This window comes from Conger conger, chromosome 16 (genome assembly GCF_963514075.1).
Source record: "Conger conger chromosome 16, fConCon1.1, whole genome shotgun sequence".
NCBI classification, from domain to species: domain Eukaryota; kingdom Metazoa; phylum Chordata; class Actinopteri; order Anguilliformes; family Congridae; genus Conger; species Conger conger.
In genome coordinates, this window is record NC_083775.1 from 735,361 (window position 1) to 747,114 (window position 11,754).

General features: G+C 48.6%; 1 protein-coding gene across 1 annotated transcript; it reads right to left on the minus strand.

Annotated features, from left to right (window-relative positions):
* Window positions 1-1,621: 1,621 nt before the first annotated feature.
* Window positions 1,622-8,599, minus strand: ormdl3 (ORMDL sphingolipid biosynthesis regulator 3). The gene is made up of 4 exons (XM_061224253.1): window positions 8,329-8,599; window positions 5,510-5,715; window positions 5,148-5,299; window positions 1,622-3,742 (listed from the first exon to the last, which is right to left on the minus strand). Exons 2-4 carry the CDS (start codon window positions 5,681-5,683, stop codon window positions 3,607-3,609), a joined length of 462 nt encoding a protein of 153 aa, XP_061080237.1. The 5' UTR covers window positions 5,684-5,715; window positions 8,329-8,599; the 3' UTR covers window positions 1,622-3,606.
* Window positions 8,600-11,754: the final 3,155 nt, after the last annotated feature.

The following is an 11,754-nucleotide window of genomic DNA, read 5'->3' on the forward strand; positions in this document are numbered from 1 at the left end:
CAAAGCAGACTAAATCTAATTCTGTAGCTAAGCAACAATCAAATTCTGTAGCTAAGCAACAATCAAATTCTGTAACTAAGCAACAATCAAATTCTGTAGCTAAGCAACAATCAAATTCTGTAACTAAGCAACAATCAAATTCTGTAGCTAAGCAACAATCTAATTTGATAACTAAGCAACAATCAAATTCTTTAGCTAAGCAACAATCAAATTCTGTAAGTAAGCAACAATCAAAATTGTGCAGCAGCCTCGGCAGAAAGTGGTACTGAGGCGATGCTCCGTGTGTGATCTCCCACAACGCTCCAAATACACCAGAGCTGTAGGGAGACGAAGCAGAGTCACTGTATCAGAAGCACACACTCACACACACACGCACACACACTCACACACACACACACACACACACACACACACACACACACTCTCACACACACACACACATACACAAATAGTTGTGCACCAAGCAGTCCTCAATAACACTGACATCAGCAAGACACACAGCCCACCTGCACCAAGCAGTCCTCAATAACACTGACATCACGACCCACAGCCCACCTGCACCAAGCAGTCCTCAATATAGTCTGCATGTTCTCCCCGTGTCTGTGTGGAGTCTGCATGTTCTCCCTGTGTCTGTGTGGAGTCTGCATGTTCTCCCTGTGTCTGTGTGGAGTCTGCATGTTCTCCCCGTGTCTGTGTGGAGTCTGCATGTTCTCCCTGTGTCTGTGTGGAGTCTGCATGTTCTCCCCGTGTCTGTGTGGAGTCTGCATGTTCTCCCTGTGTCTGTGTGGAGTGTGCGTGTTCTCCCCGTGTCTGTGTGGAGTGTGCATGTTCTCCCCGTGTCTGTGTGGAGTCTGCATGTTCTCCCTGTGTCTGTGTGGAGTCTGCATGTTCTCCCCGTGTCTGTGTGGAGTCTGCATGTTCTCCCTGTGTCTGTGTGGAGTCTGCATGTTCTCCCTGTGTCTGTGTGGAGTGTGCATGTTCTCCCCGTGTCTGTGTGGAGTCTGCATGTTCTCCCTGTGTCTGTGTGGAGTCTGCATGTTCTCCCCGTGTCTGTGTGGAGTCTGCATGTTCTCCCCGTGTCTGTGTGGAGTCTGCATGTTCTCCCCGTGTCTGTGTGGAGTGTGCATGTTCTCCCCGTGTCTGTGTGGAGTGTGCATGTTCTCCCTGTGTCTGTGTGGAGTGTGCATGTTCTCCCTGTGTCTGTGTGGAGTGTGCATGTTCTCCCCGTGTCTGTGTGGAGTCTGCATGTTCTCCCCGTGTCTGTGTGGACCCTGCATGTTCTCCCCGTGTCTGTGTGGAGTCTGCATGTTCTCCCCGTGTCTGTGTGGAGTGTGCATGTTCTCCCTGTGTCTGTGTGGAGTGTGCATGTTCTCCCCGTGTCTGTGTGGAGTCTGCATGTTCTCCCTGTGTCTGTGTGGAGTGTGCATGTTCTCCCTGTGTCTGTGTGGAGTGTGCATGTTCTCCCTGTGTCTGTGTGGAGTGTGCATGTTCTCCCCGTGTCTGTGTGGAGTCTGCATGTTCTCCCTGTGTCTGTGTGGAGTCTGCATGTTCTCCCCGTGTCTGTGTGGGTTTCCTCCGGGCACTCCGGATTACAGCTACAGCACTGCGTGACTCTAAAACAAATGTTTCAGTGTGGAATTCATTTCCTTGAGGAGTCTACAGATGGACACTTGTACCGCAGATCTGCAGACACCCAGTGAATGTGGGTCAGCCAGAGACACAATAATAAAACTACACACCAAGCCAACCCCACACTGAAGGACAGCTGCAAAAATGTTTTCAAAAATCATAAAACTGTCACTCAGTTAAAGCCTTCGCTCTATTACACAATGGCCAGGCTAAAAAAAGCAGTGTGCATGTGCTGGTGTGTGTTTAATTCCCTTTAAACATCCCTCTAAACACACACAGCCAGGTCTGACCCGGTGACCAGCACCACCGCAGGGTAAACACAGGCTGAGCCAGCACCCCCCACAGGGGCCTGAACAGCTCTGTGTGTGAGCTAACGGCAGTATCCTCTGCTACTAATGTAAATATGCACTCATTACAGCACATCACATTAACCTGTACTATTATTATTATTATTATTATTATTATTATTATAACCTGCAAGTCAGAACGAGTGTGTGTGGCTACAGTCCCTGTGAAGTACCAGATTCTCAAAGTGAAATAAAAATAAAAGGTGAGAAATGTGCGGCCCCAGTGAGGGTCTCTGGGGGGCGTCCGCTCTCAGCTGAGTGAGACGAGAGTGAGGTCTGAGGTGCGTACACAAACACAGGAAGCAGCGCACAGGAAGCTGTGCTGCACACAGGAAGCAGCCGTGCGGAAGTAAAAACAAAGATCGCTTTGAGTCGTGTGGGCGGAGGAGAGGAGAGGCAGAGGTAGGCCGACGTAGATTCTGATTGGGTCATTAATGAAGCGATTGGCTTGCTCTCCTGATTGTGTGGGGACCCCTATGCTGATTTAAAAAACTGCCAAAAGAAATCATCCAATCACAGAGCCCCTGGAGATGGCAGGAGAATGGCAGGACTGTGCCTAATAAACCGGCCACAGATGTTGAAGGACAGGGTGTCAGGGGTTACAGTGAGAGATCTACAGACACAGCACAGTGTGAGATCTACAGACACAGCACAGTGTGAGATCTACAGACACAGCACAGTGAGAGATCTACAGACACAGCGCAGTGAGAGATCTGCAGACACAGCGCAGTGAGAGATCTACAGACACAGCACAGTCAGAGATCTACAGACACAGCACAGTCAGAGATCTCCTACAGACAGTGCAGTGTGAGAGATCTCCTATAGACAGTGCAATGAGAAAGATCTCCTACAGACACAGTGCAGTGAGAGATCTCCGACATACACACTGCAGTGAGAGAGATTTCCTATAGACACGTACAGACAGCAGTGAGAGAGAGGAGATCTCCTACAGACAGGCAGAGACAGACAGCGTTCTGATGGGAGAACTGGACAGCACCCTCTGGTGGGGGATTCAGGGAGAGCACAGACGTGGCGTTGGGAAGGATATGTCTGTAAATATCTCAGTGGTTTCTGAGCCTCCCACACAAAGCCTCAGTACACATGCACTTTGCCACATAAAAACAAGGTAAATAAATACGGTAAAATAACTCTTTTAGCTATTTTAAGTCTTTGCCGGCCAGTGGAGGATGGGCTCCCCCCTCTATAGCCGGGTTCCTTCTGAGATTCCTTCCACTGTTTGAGGGTTTTTCTCCCCCCCCCCCAAGAGAGTTTTTACCTCGTGTGCTATCTTTGGGGGTGTTTGCCTTTCTGCTGCTCTGTAAAGGTTCATGTGACTGAGCTGAACTGAAGAAAGTAAAGAGCGTCTGTCAGGGTCTTGTGCGTGACATCATCCCTGAACCAGCGGCCCAAACTATCTCCCAAAGCGTACTCCTATCTGTGGGTGAGGGTGGCAGCTCCTGTAGCGGGGGGGGTCCGTAAGGGGGGGTGGTGGTTGCTCCAGGAGACGGGGGGGTCCATGAAGGGGGTCCCAGTACTTGTTGTAGTCAGTGAGGGGGGGTCCATGGGGGGGGGGGCGGGGGTCTCAGTACTTGTTGTAGTCAGTGAGGGGGGGGGGACGTGGGGGGGGGTCTCAGTACTTGTTGATGCCGAAGATGCGCACGCCGTGCAGCTGGGGCAGTTTGGGGATCAGCACACTCAGTAGGGACGCTGTGTTCAGCAGGAAGTGCAGCCGGTCGTACTTGGTGTAGAAGCTGGTGAGGAAGTACCTGAGAGAAGCAGAATAACACTGAACCCCCATACTACACCCAAACACCCCCATACTACACCCAAACACCCCCATACTACACCCAAACCCAAACACCCCCATACTACACCCAAACCCAAACACCCCCATACTATACCCCCATACTACAGCCAAACACCCCCCATACTTCACCCAAACACCCCCATACTATACCCCCCCACTATACCCAAACACCCCCATACTGCACCCAAACACCCCATACTACACCCAAACACCCACATACTACACCCAATCACCCCATACTACACCCAAACACCCCATACTACACCCAAACACCCCCATACTGTACCCAAACACCCCATACTACACCCAAACACCCCATACTACACCCAAACACCACCATACTGCACCCAAACACCCCATACTACACCCAAACACCCCCATACTACACCCAATCACCCCATACTACATCCAAACACCCCCATACTGCACCCAAACACCCCATACTACATCCAAACACCACCATACTATACCCCCCACGATACACAAACACCCCCATACTGCACCCAAACATCCCATACTAAACCCAAACACCCCCATACTACACCCAAATACCCCCCATACTACACCCAAATACCCCCCATACTACACCCAAACACCCCTCATACTACACCCAAATACCCCATACTACACCAAAATACCCCCCATACTACACCCAAACACCCCCATACTGTACCCCCCATTATACCCAAACACCCCCATATTATACCCCCATACTACACCCAAACACCGCCAGACTACACCCAAATACCCCCCATACTGCACCCAAACATCCCATACTACACCCAAACATCACTATACTACAGCAAATTACCCCCATACTACACCCAAGCACCCCCTCTGTGACCCCCATACTACACCCAAACCCCCTTTTGAAAAATTACTGCTGATACACTAATGCAGATAAATAAAAAAAAACTCAAAATAAATAAACATCAAAGACCAAATGTACATGAAGGCAGTCGAGGGAGCCTAAGACCTCAGCACATGTGTCAGCAGCAGGGGAAACAGACACAGGTCTGCCATGCTAAAGGTGAGCAGCAGGGGAAACAGACACAGGCCTGCCATGCTAAAGGTCAGCAGCAGGGGAAACAGACACAGGCCTGCCATGCTAACGGTCAGCAGCAGGGGAAACAGACACAGGCCTGCCATGCTAAAGGTCAGCAGCAGGGGAAACAGACACAGGCCTGCCATGCTAAAGGTCAGCAGCAGGGGAAACAGACACAGGCCTGCCATGCTAAAGGTCAGCAGCAGGGCTGTTGTGGTTGGGGAGGGGTTAGGGGCAGGGGCTGTGGTGGTTGGGGGAGGGGTTAGGGGCGGGGGCTGTGGTGATTGGGGGAGGGGTTAGGGGCGGAGCTGGCACTCACATGACGATGGGCGTGATGGTGAGGAACTTGCGAGAGGCGGTGAGCTGCAGGCCGTAGTCCATCTGCTCCCAGTGCGTCAGGAGCCGCGCCTTCCCCTGGTCTGGGGTCTCAAACGGGGTCCCCTTCACCGTGTGCAGAAGCAGGTACATGCACTGAACACACACAGCACAGCTACTGAACACATACACAGCACAGTGAACCACACACACAGCACAGCTACTGAACACACACAGCACAGCTACTGAACACACAGCACAGTGAACCACACACACTGTGCATACACTGGTGATGGTCTCACCAGGTTGTGTATGAGGTTGGTGAGGGTCTCACCAGGTTGTGTATGAGGTTGGTGAGGGTCTCACCAGGTTGTGTATGAGGTTGGTGAGGGTCCACACCACGGGCACGCTTGCGAAGGGGATGCTGAGGAGGGTGATGTGCAGCAGTCCGATGCCCAGCACGTAGGACAGCCAGATCCCCCGGCTGTTCATCACCTGCGTGTTGGGGTTCACCTCGCTGTGCGCCGTGCCCACGTTCATCCTGCCCGTGTCCGCAATACCGTACCGCTACCCTGAGGGCACAGGGAGAGGGTCCGCCAGGGAAACACAAACAGTCAACATCAACAACATCATCAACCATTCAACATCAACAACATCATCAATCAGTCAACATCAACAACGTCATCAACCAATCAACATCAACAACATCATCAACCAGTCAACATCAACAACATCATCAACCAATCAACATCAACAACATCATCAACCAGTCAACATCAACAACATCATCAACCAATCAACATCAACAACATCATCAAACAATCAACATCAACAACATCATCAACCAATCAACATCAACAACATCATCAACCAATCAACATCAACAACATCATCAACCAATCAACATCAACAACAACATCATCATCAAACAATCAACATCAACAACATCATCAAACAATCAACAACAACAACGACATCAACCAATCAACAACATCATCAACCAATCAACAACATCATCCACCAATCAACATCAACAACATCAACATCATCCACCAATCAACATCAACAACATCATCCACCAATCAACATCAATATCAGCAACATCAACCAATCAACATCAATATCAACCATTCAACATCAACAACATCATCAACCAATCAACATCAACATCAACAACATCATCAACCAATCAACATCAATATCACCCGAGGAATATCATCAACCAATCAACATCAACATCACCCATGAACATCGATATTAAGCAATCGGCATCAATATCAAACGAGGAACCACAAACAACATCTAATTTTTTTATGAACCTTTAACAGGAAGTCTCATTGAGATCCAAAGAGAGCCCTGCCCAAGGAAGCAGTCAATGCAGTATGTATATACAGTGGGGTCCATACAATACTTCAAAAAATAAACAATATGATTACTGAGATAAACTCAAAATGCTGAACATTACTGTACTGTACCTTATGAATGTTTCAAAGGAACCAACCAAAATCAAACATTCACTTTGTAAAATCAAGGTTTCATAATTACACGTTCATATGTGGTTTATTACTTGGTGAATCCAGCTCTGGGAAGGATAACAGCGTGGAGTCTTTTCCTGCTGGGCTTGGCAAGGTTCAGGAACACATCTGGAGGAGCCTTCACATTACTGGGTTTGTGCTCACCAAATGCTCTCTTACATTACCGGACCAAATGCTCTTACATTACCGGACCAAATGCTCTTACATTACTGGACCAAATGTTCTCTTACATTACCGGACCAAATGCTCTCTTACACGACATGGCTCAGGCAGTAAGAGAAGTCGTCTGGCAGTCGGAGGGTTGCCGGTTCAATCCCCCACCCGGGCTGTGTCGAAGTGTCCCTGAGCAAGACACCTAACCCCCAAATGCTCCTGACGAGCTGGTCGGGGCCTTGCATGGCAGCCAATCGCCGTCGGTGTGTGAGTGTGTATATGAATGGGTGAATGAGAAGCATCAATTGTACAGTGCTTTGGATAAAGGCACTATATAAATGCCTGCCATTTACCATTACCGGACCAAATGCTCTTACAATACTGGACCAAATGCTCTCTTACATTACCGCACTAAATGCTCTCTTATATTACCGGACCAAAGGCAACAGAAGAGGAACAATCTTGTGTGTGTCCTTGAAAATTATAAAAAAGAAAGTTGTTAGGAGTACTGCACTGAATTTGAGCCTTGTGAACATAGTAGTTAATTTAAGTTGTTAAAACAGTAATTACTGGTCTGTTATGCAAGTGAAATGATTTGTCTGTACACTGTTAAAAAAAAACCTTTCTACAAGACTCTGGGAAAACGTACATTAAGGTGGCAATGAGCCCTGTATTTTAAGAAATACTTACAATGTACAGATTATATTCTGGATTTTAAATATGTAGGTTCCTGACTATTAAATTTGAAGCATGTTGCCGAGGTCTCGTTTTGTGCGGGCGCCTTAAAGAGGGGTCACGTGCGGCCAGATCCTTTTCTAGTCTAGCTCGACCCAGCTGCTCAGACATAAACGCAAATAGAATTGAGTGATGAAATGATGAACATAGTGTGAATATGACATTTCGTAACCTAAAATACGTTTCGCATATTTCCGGCGGGCCTAGCTACGTCTGAATAACTAAATTGGTGCTCCGCTGCTGTTGGATAGATGAGAAAATAAAGAAAACACATTCTCGTTCCAGTCGTGCACAGAGGCACAGGAATAGGCTATCTGCGTAGCCCGTCGGACCTCGAACATGTTAATCTCCCACACGTTGATTTTAACTCACTTTATTTAAAGGTTTGGCAACTATTTAGAAAAACCATGTCGCCTACTTCAGCTCGCATATTTCCGCTGAATAAATTATCTTGTCAATAATTCAAAGCTCCACACGTTATGTACTTGATATACCTTTGGTCCAAAGGTAATACAGCCCTTGACACGCTAGCTGTGTGCACAAAGCAGCCGAGTAAATGTGCGCCAGTGGACTTCAAGCACAGCGAGTGACACAGTTCCACTGGCAACGTAACGGTAAACGATTTACTGACCACCCGTCCTCCTGGGTTACCGTTATTTTGCCACACTCCTCAGATTAACATCGTCCCCTCACGGCCAACTTGTCTGACTCCAAAATTGTTTAAATTACGAACAATCACTTAAATCTACTGATAATACTCACAGAAAGCTTTGCGATTCTCGCTGAAGACGTGAAAGTCGTCTCGTACCAATCCACGAATGTTAGACAACTTAAAAGTGTAACTACTATGGAATCAGTTTTGGTACATAAAATATAAACTGCACTAAAGTTAATCTCTCTTTCATTCCAATATACGCAGAAATCCTTGATCGACTTTTGCGACTATTTGTCATTTGTACTGCGCTTCATGCGAAATTCACTGCTATTTTATTCACCGTCACTTTGTTTCCTCTGCGAACAGCTGGTGACAACACTGCTGAAACCTGCCGCAAAACGTCACCACTTTTAGTGTACACAATCTTCTAAACGTCACATGGGAGGGAGTGCTCGATGACTGATGGGAACTGTAGTTTAATCTTATCCGCTTGTAGGCTCGTGGGGCGATTTCTGTCACCATTAACTTCCACGCTAAAATAAATCGAGAGATCGCGAAATGGAGGATGCGGGATCACCGCACATACACAAGGCACCTCACAAACAGTCGTCTCGGACAAACACACACCCCGGACAAACACACACCCCGGGCAGTCACGCAGACGCGAGCGTTCGCACAGACCGCACGCATCCTCTCCGCGCACAGACGGCAGTCGGCACATACGCGCCCATAACAATGAGGCCCCGAGGCGCTGCATGAGATCCTGGGTGTCGTGATTGCGGCTCATTTTCTCACACACGTCTCCTTTACACGAGGCTCCCCGGAGGGGCAGGCTCAGGTTCGGCTGTGACACGGCCCCTCCGCTTGGCACAAAGCAGACCCGGCGCCCGCCCCAGGACACGGGTGCCAGCTTTGATGGCCCCGGCCCCCTGATTCTCCCCCCTGACAGGCCGCCTCACAAGAGGCCGGTGATCAAGCGCCTGGCACAGGAGCCGATGACAGCGCTAATCCTGAGAGCAACAGAGGCGCTGCCCCAAAAGCAGGGAGGCGCAGCCTGCAGAGGAACTGAGGGAGACCCCAAATCAAAGTGAGGGCCATGCCATGTTCCAGACCCAGAGATGAGCCTCCTCACTAGGACAATACATTCACTAACCCCAGGCCCGAAGGGGAGCTACCTTACAGTTCAGCTGCTGGTTATACAATACCCCTCCATTTTACTTACATTCCTCACCATGACAACTGTCAAATGGTTTCTCCACTGTACTTTGGAGTTGTGGTAGTGTAAGGTACACTGGTTATATGCCCAACCCCAGTTTCATTCCAGGTGGTTTGAAGTCATTCCTTCCCTGCACGCTTAGCTTTAATATAGAGCTGCTTGTCTGTTTCTGCGTTCCCACTGCCTATAGCCAGGTTTCCTGACTGGGAAGAGCAAGGCCCTTAACCCTGCATTGCTCCTGGGGGGATTGGCCCCTGTTTAGTCTAATCAACTGTAAATCGCTTTGGATGAAATATGTCAGCAAAATAATAGTAATGTAATGTTTAACCTACATGCTGCAGCATTATTTAACAGCTGGACACTCTCCACAAAGACCCATTCAAACCTCTGAGTGTAACCTTAAAACAAAAAAAACATTTGTTTTAAAGCAGGTTTTAAGACAAGCAGACATTAAAGCAGGTTTTAAGACAAGCATACATTAAAGCAGGTTTTAAGACAAGCATACATTAAAGCAGGTTTTAAGACAAGCATACATTAAAGCAGGTTTTAAGACAAGCAGACATTAAAGCAGGTTTTAAGACAAGCAGACATTAAAGCAGGTTTTAAGACAAGCATACATTAAAGCAGGTTTTAAGACAAGCATACATTAAAGCAGGTTTTAAGCCAAGCAGACATTAAAGCAGGTTTTAAGACAAGCATACATTAAAGCAGGTTTTAAGCCAAGCAGACATTAAAGCAGGTTTTAAGACAAGCAGACATTAAAGCAGGTTTTAAGACAAGCAGACATTAAAGCAGGTTTTAAGACAAGCATACATTAAAGCAGGTTTTAAGACAAGCAGACATTAAAGCAGGTTTTAAGACAAGCAGACATTCAAGCAGGTTTTAAGACGAGCATACATTAAAGCAGGTTTTAAGCCAAGCAGACATTAAAGCAGGTTTTAAGACAAGCATACATTAAAGCAGGTTTTAAGACAAGCAGACATTCAAGCAGGTTTTAAGACAAGCGCACATTAAGACAGGCTGTAAGACGAGCAGACATCAAGACATACATTAAGGCAAGCACACATTAAGACAGTACATTATTGGCATTTGGCAGTAATGGATTAAGACAAGCGGACATTAAGACAGGTGGTAAGACAAGTGGGAATTAAGACATGCATTAAGACAAGCGCACATGAAGGCATTGTGAAGCCTTGCTTGACAAGGCTGTGGACGTACCTTCAGGACTACATTCCAGTGGAACTGTGTCACCTGCTATCAGAATCCTGTAAACTACACCTGAGTGGAGATGGAGGAGGGCCAGTGGAGTGGCGGTGGGGTGGGGTGGGTTGGGGTGGGGTGGAGTGGCAGTGGGGTGGGTTGGGGTGGTGTGGAGTGGCGGTGGGGTGGGGTGGGTTGGGGTGGCGTGGGGTGGGGTGGAGTGGCAGTGGGGTGGGATGGGGTGGAGTGGGGTGGCAGTGGGATGGGGTGGGGTGGGGTGGGGTGGTGTGGGGTGGGGTGGAGTGGGGTGGGGTGGGGCGGAGCCTTGCAGTGTGGGGCTGTTCTGAGTGCTGTTCCCTCCAGCACTTGCTCTCAGTAAGAATATTAACAGTCATATTATATATCATATACTCATATTCTTCAGACTCCTATCAGGTTCAAACCAAGCTCGACTGCACTCTTCATAATAAACAAATCGCAGTCTGTGGGGACAGTCCTGGTTTCTGCTGGCTCGGTCAGCTACAGTCTGCGACAGCTACAACACCGTTTGTGTGTGCCACATGGACCCACCTCTCCATCGCCCTGCACAGTCACACAGCTACACAGACACACAGCCCTGCACAGTCACACAGCTACACAGACACACAGCCCTGCACAGACACACAGACACACAGCCCTGCACAGTCACACAGACACACAGACACACAGCCACACAGACACACAGCCACACAGACACACAGCCACACAGACACACAGCCCTGCACAGACACACAGACACACAGCCACACAGACACACAGTCACACAGACACACAGCCACACAGACCTGCACAGCCACACAGACACACAGCCCTGCACAGACACACAGACACACAGCCACACAGACACACAGTCACACAGACACACAGACACACAGCCCTGCACAGTCACACAGACACACAGACACACAGACACACAGTCCTGCACAGACACACAGACACACAGCCCTGCACAGTCACACAGACACACAGACACACAGTCCTGCACAGACACACAGCCCTGCACAGCCACACAGACACACAGCCCTGCACAGACACACAGCCCTGCACAGACACACAGCCCTGCACAGACACACAGCCC

Excerpts from the sequence above, each read along its gene's own strand:
- ormdl3 (XM_061224253.1), bottom strand. The coding sequence starts at position 5,683 with ATGAACGTGGGCACGGCGCACAGCGAGGTGAACCCCAACACGCAGGTG. Across the intron at positions 5,300-5,509 it reads CCAACCTCATACACAACCTG|TGCATGTACCTGCTTCTGCA; the intron begins GTGAGACCCTCA and ends GTGTGTGTTCAG. Across the intron at positions 3,743-5,147 it reads ACCATCACGCCCATCGTCAT|GTACTTCCTCACCAGCTTCT; the intron begins GTGAGTGCCAGC and ends TGCTTCTCTCAG.